Source organism: Euleptes europaea, chromosome 3, assembly GCF_029931775.1.
Source record: "Euleptes europaea isolate rEulEur1 chromosome 3, rEulEur1.hap1, whole genome shotgun sequence".
Lineage (NCBI taxonomy): Eukaryota > Metazoa > Chordata > Lepidosauria > Squamata > Sphaerodactylidae > Euleptes > Euleptes europaea.
The window spans coordinates 18434810-18456601 of NC_079314.1; the positions used below are offsets into that span (position 1 = coordinate 18434810).

General features: G+C 46.4%; 1 protein-coding gene across 1 annotated transcript in view; it reads left to right on the top strand.

Annotated features, from left to right (window-relative positions):
* The window catches only part of RLF (RLF zinc finger), a 37797-nt gene extending 16272 nt beyond the window's left edge, over window positions 1-21525 (top strand). The window contains exons 3-8 of the mRNA XM_056847341.1: window positions 686-771; window positions 7149-7277; window positions 8786-8988; window positions 11214-11350; window positions 13880-14021; window positions 16347-21525. Of these exons, the coding sequence (XP_056703319.1) occupies window positions 686-771; window positions 7149-7277; window positions 8786-8988; window positions 11214-11350; window positions 13880-14021; window positions 16347-21044 (5395 nt within the window). The 3' untranslated portion in view covers window positions 21045-21525. The remainder of the gene's footprint in view (window positions 1-685; window positions 772-7148; window positions 7278-8785; window positions 8989-11213; window positions 11351-13879; window positions 14022-16346) is intronic.
* The last annotated feature ends 267 nt before the right edge of the window (window positions 21526-21792 follow it).

The following is a 21792-nucleotide window of genomic DNA, read 5'->3' on the forward strand; positions in this document are numbered from 1 at the left end:
GATGCTTCCCTGTCAGCCACCCATTTCCTAATTTCTTTTAGAAGAAGAGCTGGTTTTTATATGCTGACTTTCTCTACCACTTAAGGGAGAAACAAACTGGCTTACAATCACCTTCCATTCCCACTCCCCACAACAGACACCCTGTGAGGTAGGTGGGGCAGAGAGGGCTGTGACTATCCCAAGGTCACCCAGATGGCCTTATGAGTAGGAGTGGGGAAACGAACCTGGTTCACCAGATGAGCACCCACTGCTCATGTGGAGGAGTGGGGAATCAAACCCAGTTCTCCAGGTTAGGTCCCAAGTTTTTATAATTGCCAACAGGGGCAAGTCATACAGTCGTAAAATTGGAGTAAGGGCTTTGTACCAGTAGTTTTCCTTCAAATGGCCAGAGTGCACCAATTGTGAATTTGTGGGATTTGTCAGTTTTAAATAAAAATGTAAGAATCTTAGATGTGCTCTCATGGCAACAGAGGCCAGGCCCACCAACACTTTAAGGTACAAGGCAGGCACACCTTGAGGAAGACCAAGAATTTTCCTAATAAAGTTATTTTGAATTACCTCCGATTATTTCAGTATTTTCAGATTTTGTCCCCAAATCTCAACCCCACATAGCAACTGTGGCATGACCTTGCCTACAAAGGTAATTTTGACAAGCATCAAAAAGCTCTGCGGCTTTTTATTACAGGAGCTGTTTTGAACTATTGCTTTCTGTGCCTGAAAGTGAAGAGCAGAGTGAACCGTTGTCGAGACTGTTTCAGTCTATACAGGTGAGTGTGTATTATATCTTTGTTCTGCGGCGTCTGCTATTCCAACGTCTAGCATCCAGGAACCAAATTAATGAGCCAGGCATGTATCATCCTTTGCTCGAACAACATAAAAAAACCTCAGTGCAAAAATGTACCCCAGTTATTGTTTGAGACATAATGGACATAACATTGGAATAAATGTATTATTATGGCTTGGCGTGACCAAACCTTATGCCTGAACATGCTGAGAATTTCCCATTCTTTGCAGAACCTTTAATGTGTAGTGGGGTTGTAATCGTTTTTTTCAAGCAGCTTTTCCAGATGATTAAGATCTTTTTTTCCCCACACTGCAGAACTGGCTCCATTAATGCAATATCCTGCTTTTGCACATTTGCGGGGAAGCGCGTTCATTTCTCTGTCGGTCTCTGGAAGGGGCAAACTTAGCGGCCAGACTTTCAGTCGATTGACTGATTGGCAAATCCAAATAAGGTTTAGCAGCTGGTTGTGTGTTAGCAGCGGCCAAAAGCCATCAGTTTTTTTTCAGGGGGGGCGGTGAGGGAGGTTGGTGATGTTGTGCATTGTAGATTGCACTTGTGTTCTTGTTAATTTTCCAGCACTGATGTCTGACTTAATGTTACCATTGTGGGCTCCCTCCGCCCACACTGCTGCTTTCTGTGTGTGGAACGCACCACTTGTGCATCCATACAGTTATATTTCTTGTGACCTTTGGCTGGTGCAAACTGCACTAGTGCTAGATGTGCAGTGGTATTTTGTACGGGTAGTGGGAGTGTAGCCCTTGTAGAGGGGGAGGAATTTAACAATGGGGGATGTCTACTGCAAATTAGCAAAGCTGAAGAGATATAAAATGGTGAGACACTGCTGTGGCCATGGGAAAGAAGAAGAGTTGGGTTTTTTTGTACCCCGCTTTTCTCTGCCTTTAAGGAGTCTCAAAGCGGCTGTCAATCACCTTCCCTTCCCCTCCCCACAAGAGACGCCTTGTGGGGTAGGTGGGGCTGAGAGAGTTCTGGGAGAACTGTGACTGGCTCAAGGTCACACAGTGGGCTTCATGTGGAGAAGTGGGGAATTGAACCTGGTTCTCCAGATCAGAGTCCGCTAGGGCTGTCAATTCGGTTCGGTCCGAACTGAAAATCAACCGAATTTCCCCTGATTCGGTGATTTTCAGTTCGGACGGATCCGAACTCAAATCTGGCGGGCAACCGGGGGGGCCGAATTCAGCGAGTTCGGGAATTCGTGAATAAATTCGGCCAATTCGGGCCCCCCTTCAGGGGAGCCCGCTGAAAGGCGCGGGCTGCCCTTTAAACTGATCTGCGCCTCCCAGCTGGGAGGCGCAGGTCAGTTTAAAGGGCAGCCCGCCCCCCTTCACGGGAGCCCGCTGAAGGGAGGCGGGCTGTCATTCAAACTCATCTGTGCCTCCGGCCAGGAGGCACAGATGAGTTTAAATGACAGCTCCCCCCCCTTCACGGGAGCCCGCTGAAGGGAGGCGGGCTGTCATTTAAACTCATCTGTGCCTCCCAGCCGGGAGGCACAGATGAGTTTAAATGACAGCCCGCCCCCCTTCACGGGAGCCCGCTGAAGGGAGGCGGGCTGTCATTCAAACTCATCTGTGCCTCCCGGCCGGGAGGCACAGATGAGTTTAAATGACAGCCCCCCCCCTTCACGGGAGCCCGCTGAAGGGAGGCGGGCTGTCATTCAAACTCATCTGTGCCTCCCGGCCGGGAGGCACAGATGAGTTTAAAGGACAGCCCCCCCCTTCACGGGAGCCCGCTGAAGGGGGGCGGGCTGCCCTTTAAACTGATCTGCGCCTCCCAGCTGGGAGGCTCAGATCAGTTTAAAGGGCCCCCGCGCGCCTTCAGGGAATCCCTGAAGGCGCGCTTCGACCGAATTTTCCCCCGAACTCCGGATCCCCCCGAATTACCGGGGATCCGAAGCGGGGGAGTTCGGACTTCGGCACGTACCGACCCCACAAGGGTCAAATTCGGCCGAATCCGAACTGTACCGAAATTTTTTTTTTTTGACAGCCCTAGAGTCCGCCACTCAGGAGGAGTAGGGAATCAAACCCTGTTCACTAGGTTAGAGTCTTCTGCTCTTAACCACTACGCCTCTCTGGCTCTTGTGATTTCTTCTGTTCTCCACTTTTACTGAAGGCCTCTGAGAGGTCATCTGCTTGAGCGCTGCTGTAGCAGGGGCTCATGAGGGGGAAAGGAGTCTCATTTCCCAGCTACAAAATGATATAATTTAAGTGCTGGGAAAACATGACATGCTCGACTTGACTTCTTGTCGCCTTTTCTTCCGCTGTCTTGCCTAGTACCTCTCAGGGTGGCGCTTTTATTTCTTTTCTCTGTACAGCTTAGAATCTTTTTTTTTTTTTTAAACATAGCGTCAGCTCAGTCAGGGGGAAAAAAATGTGGATTGATGAGGCCAGGAAAAGAACTGGGCTAGTACAGTAGCTTGTAGGCAGATGCTATGTTATTCTTAAAACTAACCAGGCAGGACTCGGACTGATTTGTGCTTGGAAGGGAGAGTGCTTGGGAGTCCTTGTGTAAGCTGCCATGGGCTTCTCAGGGGGAAAATGGGAGTTGTAGTAGTGAGAAATGCCAGGCATTGTCTTGTCTTTCTCCCACAAACCACCATCATGCAAGGCCTCATCTCTGTCCCCTGGAACTCCCCTGCCTTCATGATCCTGTGATCAAGACAGAGTCACTCCGCTCTGTATGCCTAGCCAAATTTCCCACTTACTCCAGAACCACGCTGGAACCGCTGTATCCCTCACTTCGCAGTTAGAAGAAGAGTTGGTTTTTATATGTCGACTTTCTCTACCACTTAAGGAAGTCTCAAACCGGCTTACAATCACCTTCCCTTCCTCTCCCCACAACAGACATCCTGTGAGATAGGTGGGGCTGAGAGAGCTCTGAGACTGCAAGCAGACTGCAAGCTAATGGAGCCAGCGTGGTGTAGTGGTTAAGAGCGGTGGTTTGGACTGTGGACTGTAATCTGGAGAACCGGGTTTGATTCCCCACTCCTACACACGAAGCCAGCTGGGTGACCTGTTAGAGCTCTCTCAGCCCCACCTACCTCACAGGGTGTCTGATTTGGGGAGGGGAAGGGAAGGTGATTGTAAGCCGGTTTGAGTCTCCCTTAAGTGGTAGAGAAAGTCGGCATATAAAAACCAACTCTTCTTCTTCTAAGAGCTGTGACTGGCCCAAGGTCACCCAGCTGGCTTCATGTGGAGGAGTGGGGAAACCAACCCGGTTCAGCAGATTACAGTCCACTGCTCATGTGGAGGAGTGGGGAATCAAACCCAGTTCTCCAGATCAGAGGCCACCCCTCTAACCACTACACCATGCTGGCTCTATTAGCTTGCAGTCTGCTGCAAGGAACCTCCAGCAGCTGCTCTCCGACATGCCGCTGCCGCTTGGCTCCTGTTCTCACTTGCACCACTCTTTTCCACTGTGGAGGCAACCCTCTTCTGCGGAGCGTGTTCTTTTGGCACCGGGCCCTTGAGCTCACACAAGACACTTCCCCTCCCCAGTGTCTTCCAACGAGCTGAAAAAAGAGCATAAGTGCCAGAGGGACACGCTCCGCAGTAGAGGATTGCCTCCGCAGCCGGCAAAGAGGGGCATGAGCGGAAACGAGGATTAAGACCCAAGGCTGATACTGTGAGCATTCATAGAGTTGGAAGGGACCACCACGGTCATCTAGTCCAAGACCCTGCACAATGCAATTCCCTGTACCAAGGAATGCTGCACCTCTTGCTTTCTTTTTGTTTTTAATTTTTTATTTTCAGTTCCATACAATATAAACACAAACAAGCATTACAAAATAATACACATTGCTTTGGTTTTAAAAATGTAAAGAACAAATAAAACAACATATCACGCAGACATAACACCCAAGACTGTTCTAACATTATGGCATACCAAACCTCTTGCTTTCTCAGGCATATTGCTCTTGGATGTCTTGCTGTTCTGTGGAACTCACTCCATGGGGAAAATTGCTGCTTGAGTTCCCTTTTATATTAAAAAAAACACACACACAAAATGAACTTTTGCCGTTTGCACTAATACAATAAGTACTATACTCAGACTCTTAAGATCAGCACCAGAGATGAGGGGGGTGGGCTCCAATCCTATGCAGTCCTCAGCCCAGTGAGACTTACTTCGAAGTAAGCATGCACAGAAGTATATCGGAAACCATCTGCAAAAATAAACAAAAGGTAATTGTTGATGGAGTGGTTAAACATTCAACGGAGAGAAATAAATAAATGAAGTGCATGGCATTTTTTGTTTGCAGCTTGATAAATAGAGACACTATTTTTCCCCAGAAAGTTTTTTGCACATTTTTTTTTTGCATTTAAAGTATTTTTCCTCAAGTGCTTTACTGTTGGTGATCTCGAGGTTTTCTTCCTGCCCCCAAGACCTATTTCACGTCCTCTTTCCAGATCAGAACAAGGCTTTTAAAGGGCAGTTAAGATCACTTTGGCCTGCAGAGCATTTGGAAGTTACTGATGGAACCTTTTTCTTTATTGACCATTGTTATTCGATTAGCAGTTTTATCTTTGTGTTGGTGTTGTGACTTTTGTTGTATCTTGTTGTTCAGGCTATCATTTCAGCTGTGTTTTTTAAGATTTATATTCAGTCCTTTGTCCCAGCAGAGCCCTAAAGGAAGGTCATAATAAAGTAAACATTGGCTGTTACTGCACTAAGGTATTCCCAGCGATGTATTAAGAGTTTGAAAATGTTATAAAAAATACTGTTCAAACTTTCAATGGGGGTTACTGCACTTTGTATTCCCAGTGTTGTATTAAGAGTTTGAAAATGTTATAAAAAACATTGCTTTAAAAGGGTTTTTGGATACTACGGCTAATAAATGGTTGGAAGACGTCTTCACAGCTAAAGGGGCCAAACAGAGTGCAAACAGTATTTTTTACAAAATTTTCAAACTCTTAATACATCGCTGGGAATACAAAGTGCGGTAACAGCCTATGTATTCCCACCGATGTATTAAGAGTTTGAAACTGCTATAAAAAATACTGTTCGCAGTTTGTTTGGCCCCTTTAGCTGTGAAGACGTCTTCCAACCATTTTTTAGCCATGGCATCCAAAACCCTTTTAAAGCGATGTTTTTTATAACATTTCCAAACTCTTGATACATCACTGGGAATACCTAGTGCGGTAACATCCATTCTCTCAGTCCAACTCTGGACACAGTAAATATTCCCTGTCACATTAACCCTTTTCCGGAATGGGATTTTTGGCAGGAGCCTGAGGGGAAGGAAGTAATGCAGGTTAGAGTATCCCTTATCCAGACATGACATATCTGGACTGATCCAAAAAACAGACCCTTTGAGCCGGCATGCAGGCGGAATTGTGCTGCCTGCTTTCAATGTTTCCTCTCACCTGCTTGAGTTCCCTTTTATATTAAAAAAAATAAAAAATAAAATACAGTGTACACTGCATCGTAGGTGGAGACTGAAAGCCTGCCATTGTTAGTGTGTTGTTGCTCTTATTTAACAGCTGATACAGGTATTCTGGTGAGATAGTTACACCTTTGCTTTCTGATGGTTCAGTGTACACAAAATTATTTAAAAATATGTTTTAAAATTACATTTAGGCGATGTATAAAGTGCATATAAAACAAATGAATTTGGGTCCCATCCCCAAGATAGCTCATTATGTATATGCAAAAATTCCAAAATATTCCAGTATACGGATAGATCCGAACCGTGGACCATTTCTAGTCCCAGGCAGTCTGGATAAGGGATACTCAACCTGTACCTAGGGAGAAAAGGTGGAACTATAGCTCAGAATTAGAGCAAAGGCTTTACGTCTGGCTAGCTGTGAGTTTAATAATCTTCATCATCTCTGCTTCACCAGGATCTCTGATAACGGCTGGGAAAGCCCTTATCCTGAGACCTTGGAGAATCGCTCCCTGTCAGAGAAGGCAGCACATGACACAAATTGAAACAATAATAGAGGGAACAGTAGTCTAGCTTAGTATAAGGCAGTGTCATGGAATCAAAGGTAGAAGAAAAGGGGGCGTGAACAGGGCAGGGGCTGTCAAGGTACCAGAGTTCCTTTTGAGGTGTGGTGGTCCATGGGCTTCCTGCAGGCATCTTGAACAGCACAGCAGCCTGGAACTTTGTGTGTTGGTCAAGTGTCTTTGTTTTTCAGCATTAAGACTTTGTTGTGAAGTGAAAGAACAGTAATTCTCCAATCATGGGCAGGTGTATTAAATGCAATTCCTACAGTTTTGTTTCTGCCAATTGGTGGTGGTGGAGACCCAACAAAAATGTCAGTGACCCCCTAACTGGAATCTAGAAATTCTAAATCTTTCTTTCTCTCCCCCCCCCCCCCGCCCATTTTGCTTTGGTTTCTGATAGGAGTCCATAATGCTTTGCTTCAGTTTGGAGACAACAGCCTCGAAATACTGGCTGACATCGCCAAGGAAGGTGTGTGGAAGAACCCAGTTCTGCTTAAGATTATCTCGCAGCAGCCAGTAGAAGTAGAAGAAGGTAAGATGTTGAGGCTAAACCTCAAATTGCCCTGCCCTGCCTTGCCCACTGTTTTGGTGTGGATACTGTATGCGTTTTTGCATTGCTTCTTGTGAACTGAGCAAGGCAGTGGCTGCACTCGGTGCTTCTCTTGTCTTGAAACCTCCTATTTCATTTGCGGCCTCTTATCAAGTCATGTTCACATTAGGTAGCAAACTAATTAGAACGGCACTTGTTTGGGGGTTTAGTTTTAATACTCTCGTGTAAAGCAGAATGGAGCAGTGGCATCTTGCGCAGGGTTTCTCAGCACTGTGGTATGGCCATCCCCTTTTGTTACACCACTACTCGGTACCTTGTTTGATCCCAGCTGTGTTATCCTCAAATAAGTTCATGTCCTCTTTCTGGCTGGTCAGGTGTAGGTCACTCTATTTCTCGATTGAACTGTGAACTCAGTTCACTACAGATAGCACTGTCTCTGTGTACACAATGAGTCTTTAGGGACAAAAATGAGGAGTCAAGAACCGCTTGTGTTGTCCAGAACTTCTGTCTAGTATCAGAGGAGCATGCCTATTATATTAGGTGCTGTGGAACACAGGCAGGATGGTGCTGCTGCTGCAGTCGTCTTGTTTGTGGCTTCCTAGAGGCACCTGGTTGGCCACTGTGTGAACAGACTGCTGGATTTGATGGGCCTTGGTCTGATCCAGCAGGGCCTTTCTTATGTTCTTAAATGCCATTTGGTTCAGCGGTATTCTCCTTCAGTGGTGGTTATTGGGGAGTGGGTTACTGTTCCCCTAGGCAGATGAGTTCCTGTTTGGCTCGTCCTATTGAAAAGAGCCTGCCCAGTTGCAACCTTAGAGCCACGCAGCTTAGAGCCATGGGGTTTCCATGGAATTTTTAGCACTATAGACTTTTCTTCATCATGGTAGCAGCCAGTTTGGAATATAGGTCCACGCAATAGCCATTAGTGCCGGCCTCCTCTTCCCGAACACTGAATATACAAATAACTTAGTTGTGCCGGGAATCCCAGGGTAATGGGCGAAATCAATGGGCCGTTTGTTGGCAAGCATTTTACTCTGGCTTAGTGTTCTCTGCTGCCCACCAAACCTTTCTATGAATACTACAGACTGATGTGCACCAAGTGGACCAAACTCTCTTCCAGGTGTGCCCATCTTAATGACTCACCGTGAAACTTGCGATCACTAGCATCTTAGAGACCAACAAGTTTTGGGGGATATTAGCTTTTGATAGCCAAAGGTCGCTTCATCAGATGGCTGTTTCTTGAAAGGTCATACCCCAAAAAAACTTATCCGTCTCTAAGGTGCTACTAGACTCGAATGTAGCTGTTCTACTGCAGAACAACATAGTCCGCCATGCATGTAGAGGAGTGGGGAACCAAACCCAGTTCTCCAGATTAGAGTCCACTGCTCTTAACCACTACACCCCACTGGCTCTCCTACCTGATTTATCATGCCTTAGTGCACACTAATCTATTACCAGATGCGGTAATACCTCTTTGCCTGTTTTTCTAGTGAATAAACTGATTAAGCGAGAAGGACCAGCCTTCCTGCAGATGCGGATAAAACACCTGATGAAGACTGACTGCATTCCCCAGGCCGCTGCCTTGTCCAAGCTGTGTAAAGAGTCCTCCGAAATTTCAAACGCATCACCTTTTCTCCAGGCCTACATCACGTGCCTGTGCTCCATGCATCCAAATGAAGAATCTATCAAGGAGGTGAGTAAGCCATTGTGATGGTTTGTGGCTGCCCAAATTACCAAAATAAAGCTGGGCTTAGAACTAAATGAAGAAGAAGAGTTGGTTTTTATATGCCGACTTTCTCTCCCACTTAAGGGAGACTCAAGTCGGTTAACAATCACCTTCCCTTCCCCTCCCCACAACAGACACCCTGTGAGGTAGGTGGGGCTGAGAGAGCTCTAAGAGAGCTGTGATTAGCCCAAGGTCACCCAGCTGGCTTAATGTGTAGGAGTGGGGAAACAAATCCAGTTCACCAGATTAGCCTCCACCGCTCATATGGAGGCGTGGAGAATCAAACCTAGTTCTCCAGATTAGAGTCCACCACTCCAAACCACCGCTCTTAACCACCATGAGCTAAATTAAGATGGTGGTGGGGCAGGGGTTGATTAGGGTTGAAACTGGTGTTAGGAAATGCTCCTGTCCTTTATATTTGGAGGGATGGCGAAATAGCATAACTTCCATCCTGCTGTGCCGCAGCCCTCCTGTAAGCATTGGCTTTACCCAGCATATAAGCCTAGAACAGGGGTCTGCAAACTGCGTCTCCCGAGCCGCATGTGGCTCTTTGGTCCATTGAGTGTGGCTCTCCGAACTTGGTTCGGAGCCCCTGCTCTCGTGCCTTGGTTCGGAGCCCCTGCTGTCGTGCCCGCTCGCGCCAGCAGCCAGACTGCAGAGCCGAAGCGCCAGAGAGAGAGAGAGAGCGCGAGCGCGCGAGAGCAGGCAAGCGGGCGCGCAGTCTCTCCCCCCCCCCCCCCCGCCGTGGAGAATGGGCAGGTCCCCCTTTCCCTTGCCCTCAATGATTGGGAGGCTAAAACCTCCCCTCCCCTCTAGCCACGTGATTGCTGGGCGGGTGGCTCGGTGGTTCCTGCCCCCTCCCCGCCCGCCTATCAGCTGTTGGGCGGGGCGGGCTTCCTTTGGTAGACCTGGCCTCCGGCTGAGTCCCATTGGGAGGCCATGTCTACCCATTGGCTTTCTTGGTGGTAGACCTGGACTCCAAGGAGGGGAAAAAGTCCCCTTTCAAAGGCCAGGTCTACCAATTGGCTTGTATGGGCCTCCAGAGGCCAGGTCTACTGCCAAGAAAGCCAATGGGTAGACCTGGCCTCCCAATGGGACTCAGCCGGAGGCCAGGTCTACCGATAGGCTTTTATGGCGGTAGACCAGGCCTCCAGACTAGGACTCCGGACGGGGAGGGGGAAATGGCAGGGACTGACAATTTAATTTTTATCAATAAATAGGATCACTATCAAGTATGATATCAAGTTTTATTCAGTGGACCTATAGTTTAATTAAGACTTAAAACTTTAATTAAAGTTTATTAAGTTAATAAACAGTGTACCTACCTATATAGTTTAAGTTTAAGAAATTTGGCTCTCAAAAGAAATCTCAATCGTTGTACTGTTGATATTTGGCTCTTTTGACTAATGAGTTTGCCGACCCCTGGCCTAGATGAACTGCAAGGGGGCTGATTGGGGTGGCTTATCCGCAGAGGAGACAGCATCTACTGCATTCATTAAGATATAGGTATGATCTTGGGATCTGGAGATCTCTGCCAAAAAAAAAGTCCCTCCCAGAAAAATCCTGAAAACTGCAGAGGCCAGGCTACACTGAAAAACCTCTTGACTCAAGCATAGGTTATCTGTGGAGCTCTGGCTCTGGTGGATCTGTCTCATGACGTTCTATCTTGCCCCTGGCCCAGAACAAGATTTCTTGCAGCGTGTTTGAAGGGCTTGAATTTCTCCCTCAAACAGAGGAGCTGGGTTTTCTTCTCTCGGATAGTGACTCGTTTGTCTCATATACAGTGTCATTGTTTGCCTTGCAGCCCAGAAAATTTGGGCCAAAGGTATACCTGTAGGATGAGATTTTTTTTTAACTTGATAAGGGCTTTTAGGTTTGCTTAGGCCAGGCGTTTTTGATAGATTGACATTTATCTTGTGCATTAGGTCAACAATTCATGTAAGTCAGGGTTTTTCTTTCCCCCCCCTTTTGGGAGACAAAGGATTGATCTGAGGTGCTGCATTTGGGGGCGGTGTTGCGCTGTCGTTAGGTCACAGTGGCCTATGAACACCATTATTACATGCAGGGGGCTTGAATTAAAGCAGGAAGATTGTGGGGGAGGGGAAGACTTTCTCTGGTGAATGACTTTGTGTTCGCAAAGAGAAACCCGGCCTTAGATTAAACTGTTTCTGATTTTGAATTATTTTGGCAAGATTGCAAAGGTGGACTGCAAAGAGGCCCTGGATATGATATGCAACTTGGAAGCAGAGGGGCAGGACAGGACTGCATTCATTCTTTGTACAACGTACCTTACTCAGCAGCTTCAGACTGCAAGTGTGTACTGCTCTTGGTAAGTGATCTGTCCAGATCTTCAAGGGGGGGGGGTTCCTTTCCAAACTTGCAGTTAGCCATTCCTGCCCAAATGGCCCCCCAAGGTAGTTTACAGTAACACAGCAGTCTTAGCATGTCTCTATCCAGGTGCCACCTGTGTAGAGAGAGAAGAATTGGTTTTTATATGCCGATTTCCCCTTACCTTTTAAGGAGAATCAGACCGGATGACAATCTCCTTCCCTTCCTCTTCCCACAACAGACACCTTGTGAGGTAGGCGGGGATCAGAGAACTCAGAGAGAACGGTGACTAGCCCAAGGTCACCCAGCTGGCTTCATGGGGAGGAGTGGGGAATCAACCCTCGCTCTCCAGATTAGAGTCCGCCACTCATGTGGAAGAGTGGGGAATCAAACCCGGTTCACCAGATTAGAGTCTGCCGCTCTTAACCACTACAGCGCCTTAGTTTTAAACTGAAATTAAATCTTAACAAGGTGCTAGGGGTTCTGCTTTTTTCAGGGAAGTGCATTTGGTTTCCTGTATGTGGCTACACACACCACTGGGTAATGCTTCTTCCTGACCTGATTTATAGAGACATTTGGACCACTAACATCAACCATCTGGACAGCTATCTCCAAGGTCCTGATTAACAACACAGAGAGATACCAAGGCCATGTTTTAAAAAAATTACATCTGGGTGTTCAGTGCTTTGGTCAGGCATGTTGTAATTTTAACAAAAACATTATGTGGTGTGTATTGTACAGAGATAAACCACCAAGGAAGGCCTCGCGGCCAAAACACATTTGATTTGGTTTACATATAACTTACAGTATGTATAATTGTACATGGTCATAGGAAAGATGCTTGTGTGTGACATCTCAATTTGTACAAGTGCATTTTTACTACCAAAAAAGATTTTTTTTACACTAGGGGAAGGTACGTAGATACGTAACCAAAGACTGATGTATTTTGATGCACAGTTTTTAACATTTATAATTTGATTAAAGTTTTTGGAATCTAATGTTAGCTTTTTAAATGGACACTGATAATTCCATATGTAAAGTTTTTCCTTTTTCTTTTCCCCAACCTTATTGGTTACCTGGTCTGTTCTGGGCTGGAAATGGCCCCTCCCCTTTTGTTAGTTTTTGCTTTCTCGGTGGTCTCCCATCCAAATTCAAACCACAGCTGATCCTGCTTAGCTTCCAAGCTCTGATGAGCTTGGGCTAGTCAGGGCTATTCAGGTTTCTGATTAGATATGTTAGCAGAAACCAAATCCAGACTCCACTGAACGAGAAGGCAAAATTAATCATATAAAGCTGTGTCCAAAGATGCCCATCGAAACGGTTGCAGGAGGGCTGCATCACGCCTCAAGCTAGAGGGTTGCGTGAGAAAAGCAAAATGGAATCCAAGGAAGCGCTTGCCTTTGTGTAACCTCTTCTGCAAGCAGAAGCATGAGAGGAGTGATAGAACCTCCCTGCCGTAAGATCTTCTTCATCAGCATTTGCGGAACAGAACTTTTAGCTGCCTTCCTGAAAGACGCTCTTGGTTCTTTGCATTTAATCCTTAGAACCATAGCTATGTAAATCTCTAAAATGATATGTGTTCCTAACTGATCTGTAAGATAATGAAAGCACTGAACAGACTTTTTGAGAAATACGTTGATTCTCTGAAGCGTGCTTAGTGATGACATCACAGTGGTTACAAGTTTTAAGAAGACTGAAAAGATCAAGTGGAGTTGAATAGTACACTTAAACTAGGTTGGTATAGCAAATAGTTTTGTAAGGATGTGGAAGCCCAGAGAGGTCAGGAGGGGAGTAGTTGCATCTTTTACATTCTTGTTGTTGCTTTCCCCCCCACTTTTCTTTGTTTTAGTGCCATCAAGTCACAGCTGACTTATGGCTACCCTGTAGGGTTTTCAAGGCAAGAGACATTCAGAGGTGGTTTGCCATTGCCTGGCTCCGCATCATGACTCTGATGTTCCTTGGAGGTTGCCCATCCAAATACTAACCAGGGCCGACCCTGCTTAGCTTCTGAGATCTGACGAGATCAGGCTAGCCTGGGGCAATCCAGGTCAAATTGTTGCTACGGATAACAATTTGAATCAGCCACCTGCACCCCCACTCCCCTTTCTCATCTGCCAGCGCAAGCAGCATCACTTTTTTTGTTTGAAGCGCAAATACCTGAGACAGGGAGCTTTGACTCTCAAAAGCTTACGCCCCAAAAATCTTGTTGGTCTCTGAAGTGCTACTGGACTCGAATCTAGTTCTTCCACTGCAGATAGACACAGCTTCCCATCTGAAACGGTGTAATGTAAGATGTCCCTTTGGTTGAACTAAAGCAACACAAACTGCTAGCTCTCACAGGAGTGAGTGATGAAGAGATGCTCCCTCCTTCCCTCTGTGTGAAGTTATGTATGGTAGCAAGACCTTTTTAAACGTTGCAATAGCTGAATATTTCTGGCAAATCACCATTACACGTTTGCTGCGGTCCTCTTGCTTGTTCAGTAATTGCTGGGGGCGGGGTTTTGTTCCTTGTTTGTCCCGAACTCTGCAGGGGGCTGACTTTATGTTGGAGCAAATTGCAAAGGAGAATCGACCCATCTTTAGACTCCTTTCTGGAGCGTTGTCGACAGTTCGGCATCATCGCTAGGACACTGCAGCATTTGTTCTTCCTGATAAGAGTCATACAGGCTGAGGTATGTGTCTCTGTGGTCTCCCCATTTGCACTAATCTTTGTTCTTCAGGCCTTAGAGGGTAAAAAGCCTGTCATTGGGCTTAACCACAAATTGCAGAGGATTGTTAGGTAGCCAAAACAACCGGGTTATGTGGCACCTTAAAGACGAACGGAAAAGTCAGATTGGGCGGGAGAAGTGTGACTACTTTTTGATCTCAAAGGACAGGGAGGATAAAAATGAATGGATAAATTTATGGTTAGAAGTTGTTAAAACCTTTAGCCCTTGCTTTATGGCCATCTCTTATCTGTTCTAAGGCAGTAAGGATGGCTCAGCTTGTACAGTTGACGAAAGGACTGCGATACCTTAGTGGAAGCATCAGTGACTTGCAAGAGTGACTGCCCAAACAGGTTACTTTCAGAGCATTGCAGCATGTGTGAAATGATTGCACGTGTCTATCCAGAAGATGGTGCTCTTCATAAACGTATCCAGTGGTGGCAGTAATTGTACAGAAGTGCACTGTGAACATGCGCCATAGGGTGGCTAAGGTAAGATGTCACCAGTTGGCCAGAGCATGCAGCAAGGCAAGTGATGATGCATTCTGGTTGTCCCACACTTTCAGCAACAGTTGCAAGGGAGATACAAGATGTCACCAAACATGTCACACACAGTTAAGCTGTAGAACTCCCTGCCCCAGGATGTGGTGATGGCTGCCAACTTGGAAGGCTTTAAGAGGGGAGTGGACATGTGAAGGGGAATTTTGACATTAAGGCCTAAGTCATACCCAGTATGCCCTACAGTTAACCAAAAGTAGTCAAGTAAGCATCACTATATAACATATATTCACTCTGAAATAGAAACAGCTGGGTACAGTTGTGGGAAGTGGACTTTCTCTTTACAGTAGTGGTTTGCCATGAGGTCAACTTGACATCCATGCCTCTGACCATCTCTAATTATGCCACTAGGGAAATTCAGAATAGGTCTGGTTGGGCTTTAAGGGTTTTTTTTTTTTTTTTTTTTTCCAGCAATGGAATGTTTACATACATCTACAAAATGCTAAGTTGCCTTCTAATGAGTTGAGAGAGTCTCCAGTGATGACCCATGGGTCATTACCGCCTCTCTCCCATCTTCGCAGATGCTTATTTGTTTATGAATATTGCTTTCCTGTTGTTTGCATTGTTTTCCTAATTAAAGCTACATCTCTGGACTTCGAGGTTTCTCTGAGTCCATTCTTACATTCAGCTTGATTCAACCTGGAGTTCTCCCACACATGCTCATGGAGGATAGGGCTTATTCATGGCTTTTAGTAAAAATGGATACTAGCCATGATGCCTACCTATTCTCTCCAGGATCAGAGGGCATGCCTATTTATATTAGATGGTGTGGAACACAGGCAGGATGGTACTGCTGCAGTCGTCTTGTTTGTGGGCTTCCTAGAGGCACCTGGTTGGCCACTGTGTAAACAGACTGCTGGACCTGATGGGCCTTGGTCTGATTCAGAGTGGCCTTTATTATGTTCTTTCCTAAAGCTTGATTGTCGTATTGGGACTTCATAAGCAGTCACCTGCACTGACAGCAGGTGTCTGGAATCAGCCAGAGAAGCCTGACTGCTAGTTTGTGGTGGTGCTTTAGAAGTGTGAGCAGCGTGGATGCTGGGTTTAAAAGAACTGTGGACATGCAAGGTCTTCATTCCTTGGGCTACCACCATTTCAGTCCCCTCAGATTTGTTCCAACAGATACCGCTCGCGTCTTAGTATCTTAAATACACTCTTAAGCATGTGGTTTGAAAAAAATGGCTTAGCAGCTGAAATAAATGGGACCGCTTTTGCTTTTGTATAAATATACTCTGTATGTTTAAGTTTGTATAACTACAGTTGGGGAAAGGGCTGAAGGCGTGTATTTAAGAAAAGTTGTTGTTAGGTTGGATCCCAAGTTCTGTTTGTCTGTTTAGAGTAGTTTTTAGCCTGCTTTTCCTTCAGGCGCGTTGCAACAATAGCAAGATGCAAGAGGCATCTCCCCGTTCCACATTGAATCAGCTACAGCTCCCTGCACTGTATATCACACTGTTCCCAAACCCCGGCACTTTGTTGGTCAGCACAGGGGCTACAGCTGGACAGGAAAGTCAGAAAAACTCCAAATGGAACTGCTTGTTTCCCTAGACCTCTTCAAATCAAAATGAGATCACTGGTGAAATAATATGGGTAGCTCGAAGTCATCTGTGGAAAATCTGCAAAATTAATAGCTTTCTCTTAGGCAAGATGTCAGGCTGATTTTCATCCCACCCATCTTTTCCCCCCCCCCTCTTCCGAACATAAAACTAATGTGTGTGTTTTCTTGAATTCCCGATAGGCAGAAGACTCAGGCCTTGCTGTGTCGATCTTGCTATGCGTGAGAGCCCTTCAGCTGCGATCGAATGAAAATGACGATATGAAGACTTCCATGTGTAAAACGATCGCTTGTCTTCTGCCAGAAGACCTTGAAGTTAGAAGAGCCTGCCAGCTCACCGAATTCTTACTTGAGCCGAGTGAGGACGCATATAATCTACTAGAAGAGCTTCACCTGCAGCCGGATCAAAAATTCGACGAAGAGAACGCTCCAGTTCCAAACTCGCTTCGCTGTGAGCTCCTGTTGGCTTTGAAGGCTTACTGGCCATTCGACCCAGAATTCTGGGACTGGAAGACTTTGAGGAGGCACTGTCTCAAATTACTAGGGAAGGAAGTGTCTGACTCCGAGGACGATCTCAGCGGCAACGAGATGGGGTCCTTGAACGAAAACGAACTGCTAGACAGTCTCCTAAGTGACTGTGACGATAGCAGGGAAGATAATCCCTTTGAAGGGCACAATTTACTGAATCGGCCTAAAGAGAGAGTAAGAGAAAAAAAACCTATTGGCTCTTCGGAGAGGTACCAGAGATGGCTTCAGTACAAATTCTTCTGTGTCATTTGCAAAAGGGAGTGCATAGAGGCGAGAATACTACACCATTCTAAGATGCACATGCAAGACGGCGTCTACACATGTCCGGTGTGCATAAAGAAGTTCAGGAGGAAGGATGTTTTTGTAAAGCACGTGGGGGAACATGTGAAGATGCCGCCGAGTAGACAATATCGTGCTAAAAAGAAGATCCTGCTGAAGAAAGACAGGCTGGCAAAGAGCAGTCTGTCTAGGATCGCTTCTGCAGCCCTAGGCAGAAGCCGAACGCTGAAGATCACTCCGTGCAACAAAATGAGAAGTGACGCACACGACTACGTCACCTTCAGCAAATTAGAAAGTTGCCACCTGCAAGACCGAGACCTGTACCCATGCCCAGGCACAGATTGCTCCCGAGTGTTTAAGCAGTTCAAGTACTTGAGCGTTCACCTGAAAGCCGAGCACCAGAACAATGACGAGAACGCGATGCATTACTTGGACATGAAAAACAAGCGAGAGAAGTGTTCGTACTGCAGGCGGCATTTCATGTCGGCGTTCCACTTGCAGGAGCACGAGAAAGTGCATGTAGGCCCCAAGCCCTACATGTGTGTGTCGGTGGGATGCTATGCTACGTTTGGCTCTGTCAACGAACTGTTGCATCACAAACACCAGCATGACGACCTGCGTTATAAATGTGAGCTGAATGGCTGCAACATTGTTTTTAGTGACTTGGCGCAGCTTTACCACCACGAGGCTCAGCATTTTAGGGACGCGTCTTACACATGCAACTTCCACGGTTGTAAAAAGTTCTATTATTCGAAAACCGAGTTTACAAATCACCTTTCCATGCATATTTCAAACGGTGAAATGAAGGAGGCGCCAGTTAAATGCGAGGAGCATGTTTTGAGTCTTTCGGATTCAAAAGCACTTGAGCAAACGGACCATTCCTGCATAAATGAGAATATCAGTTTGCCCTCAGGGTCTGCGAATTCGGAGGGAGTTTTACAAGTTAAACAGGAACCTCTCACAGATGAAGAGGTAGATGGGAAAAGCAACGGCAGTTTTAGCAGCAATGCTGCCTCTCTTGTGAATGAGAAGCCTATGTCTTTATTGACTGATTCAGCGGATCCTGGCCTTCTGTTACCCCACGAGAAAGTCTTCCTTCCATCAAACTTAAAAGAGCGTTGTTCAAATGTGGCAGTCTACTTTGATGGCAAAAGGTTTACCTGTGGCTTTGAAGACTGCGATTCAACATACAAAAATTCAAGGGGCATGCAGAAGCATCTTCGAAGGGCTCATCCTTACCATTTCAAACCTAGAAGGAAGCTGGGCCTGAAGGCTAAAGATCTTGGCTGGCTCACTGAAAGTCCACATAACAGCACCACTGAAGAGATTTCAGAGCTCAGGCATCTTTTAGACACCCAAGCCGACTCTCCGGGCAGTATAGATTGCAATACAAGTTCTAATATTGATACCTGTTTCAAGCAAGAACTGTACCCCTCTTCCCCCGAATTTCCCCCTTGCGAACATTCTAAAATGTCAAACGCAGAAGACTCAATGCTGGAGCTCCTGTTGGGCTTGAAACATTTAAGTTTAAAAAATTCTAGCTGTCGCATCGGGAACTCTTCCAGGTCACTACAGTCCTATTCCTCCAAGTGCCCCAACTCTGAAGACGAATCTACCTCAGACCATTTCTCCGAAGAACACCAAGGCAAATTACCAAACCAATACCTTACACAGCTGGCGGCGAAGCCCTTTTTCTGCGAACGCCAAGGTTGCAAGTGTGAGTTTGTGACCAGGGAAGCCCTCTTAACGCACTATGTCAGAAAACACAATTATTCCAAGGAGATGGTGCTTCAGCTGAACATGTTTCGACATCGGTATTCGCCATTCAAGTGTCACATCTGCCAAAGATCATTCACGAGGAAAACACACCTTAGAGTCCACTATAGAAACAAACACAAGCTCGGCAAGACGAGAGCAACTCAAAAATTGTTCAGTGAAAGCTTTGAAGACCTAGAGGGGTGCACAGAGGATATGCTGAACAGCACTGCGGGTTCCATGTCGTCATTTTATACCAACACTGAGGAGGAGCTGGATGACCAAGCGAAGCTCACTGGGTCTCAGCAGCGTCATCTGAAGAAGGAAGAGCTTAGTTCTGACACCGACTTGGAGTCAAGCGAGGAAGCGGAAACCTGCTTGCCCATGAAGCAGACAAAACTGTCTGCGCTTGAAAGCCACAGGAAAGGACTAGAAGCAAAAGAAGGGAGGGGAAGCAAGAGAACCGTTGCCAAAGGAAACCTGTGTTACATTTTGCATAAGTACCATAAGCCGTTCCACTGTATTCATAAAAATTGCAATTCTGCATTTACTAACCAGAAGGGCTTGATTCGCCACTATAGAACTGTCCATCGGTACAACAAAGAGCAACTTTGCCTCGAAAAGGACAAAGCGCGAACAAAGCGAGAACTTGCCAAATGTAAAAAAATATTTGTTTGCAAATATAAGGAGTGTAACGAACGCTTTTTGTGCTCTAAATCGCTCGCTAAGCACCGCAGTGACTTTCACAGCCTTGAGCCAGGGGAGGATTCCAGAATGCTTTCCGAGACCGAAGCGGTGCGGTTTCCTTGTCACTATCCTCGGTGCCCCGCTACATTTTATTCCTTCCACCAATTGAAGCATCACCTGATGGAAGAGCATGCCAAGGAGGAAGAGCTCAACAAAGACATAGAAATCCATTGCGATCTCAATGGCTGCAACCGAGTTTTCACGACATACAGCCGTTACTCGCAGCACGTGTATTTTCGGCACAGCAACTATGAAGGGGTCTCCAGCAATGCCAAAGAGAAGAGGAACCACCTGAAAGGCAGAGCGCGGCAAAGCTACTTGAGAGGCCAGTGCCTCAGGCACAGAGAAAGGGAGAAAAAGAGACAGAGCCATGACAAAATGGGAAAAAATAATAATAAAAGTAAAGGAAAGATGTTGTATAATTTCAGAACCAGGCAAGAGGCCCTTCGGATGTGCAGAGACAATTGCAATCAAACCCAGTATCCGTGCATGTTTCGGGGATGCCCCTCTGTGGTAAAACTGGAAAGCAGTATTGTGAGACACTATAAGCGTACCCATCAGGTGTCCAGTGCTTATATAGAGCAGCAGTATGAAAAACTTGTGTTTTTTGTTGAATGTGGTACCGTGATCAGCGATGCTTGCTTAGAAGCATGTGAAGGGTCAAACGAGGCCAATGGAGACTTCCGGGAGGACCCTGTGTGTCAGCATGACCCCGAAGAACGTCTTGTTCCAGATGCAGATTACGATCGAGACAGCAAAGGTGGTAAAAACAGTGTGTGCTCTGAGAGTGACAAGATCAGAGAGTCGGGTGTCTTTTTGTACGCGGACACTTTAAAACATAACCACAGTTCGAAAGCTAGGTGCTCAGAAGACTGTAGTAGTAGAGCGTCGTCGCCAGATTTGCCCGAAAGCGACGGGCAGGGAAACAGCTCTTGCCATGCTAGTTCGGGAGCACCCCTACCAAGGGAGAAGGATGCCAGCAACTGGCAGCAGGCGTCGTCACAGCAGAATATTAAGAGGCCTCCCCTTCCCACTTCTAAAGACCAGATGCGAAAGCAGCCGGCGCCAAAACCCTTCGACATCAAGTCCTTCAAACCGATGGGATTCGAGTCGTCGTTTCTGAAATTCATCCAAGAGAGCGAGAACCGGGACGATGACGACGAGGAGGAGGAGGAAGAGCTGGAGGAAGAATGGGAGCCCTCGGAACAATACCGACTAGATCGCGTGCTGGGAAAAGAGAGAGACTCCAAAAGGGATGCTGCCATGCAGGAGCGGGTCACCTACGAGAGCGTCCCCGCAGCAACCGTGTCAAAGAAGAACGGTGGCTCCAAAGCTCCCGGGCAGCTGAGGGGAATACAGCCTCTGTTATCGACAGACTCTCCCGCTCTCCCTTCTCTGGAAACCTTGAGGGCCATATTGGACAAGGCACTAACAGACTGCGGGGACCTGGCCTTAAAACAACTTCGTTATTTACGACCGGTAGTTGTTCTTGAAAGATCTAAATTTTCCACTCCCCTCATAGACTTTTTTCCAACAAAAAAAACAGACCAACTTTGTGTGGGAAGTTCATGAATCGTTGTGTTTTATTTAAAAAAAATGGGGTGGGGAGAGACTTGCCTCCACTACTGCTAAGGGGGGGGAGGGGGAATAATCGCTAACTGGTTCAGTGCACATGTTGTTGAGGTTAGGTTAGGTTGTTCAGTTCCACGAATGTACGACATCCGGCTACAGTATTGGCTGAGTTACTATAGCTCCCCCCGTTTTAAAAAATAAGAAGAAAACCCTGATATTTTGGTGCTAACTAACAGAATATTGAGGGGGGGGCTTCCCTCTTGCAAAGTTAAATGTGCATGATTGTATATGGAACAAGTACTTGGGGTACCAGGGTTGATTGGGAGGGGGGGTGGGAGGTGGAGCTCTTACTTGACTTGAATGTGCACCTCAGTGTGCTTCGTGTAACATATTGTACACTACAGCATCTTATATTTTTTGAGTTTTGAGTTACAATAAAACAAATTTTTTCACCCATTTTTTTTTTTGGTTGACTGTACAGCCGTAGGTTTTGCGTAGCTCATGACGTATTTGGGTTGAGTTTGGGGTTTGTTTGTGTGTATAATGAATCTGGTTACCTTCACATGAATGTGAACAGTGTGTTTATGTCTAAAGCTGGCTGGGAAGGCGGTAGCGTAGCCTGTTGACGAGAAACGGGGGGGAACGCAAGTGAGCTTAAAAGTTTAAAACACTGCTAAGGTATGCCAAGAAGGAACGAGGAACAGCCTCGTTAGCGACCTGAAAAAAAATCACGATTCCGAACCGACTA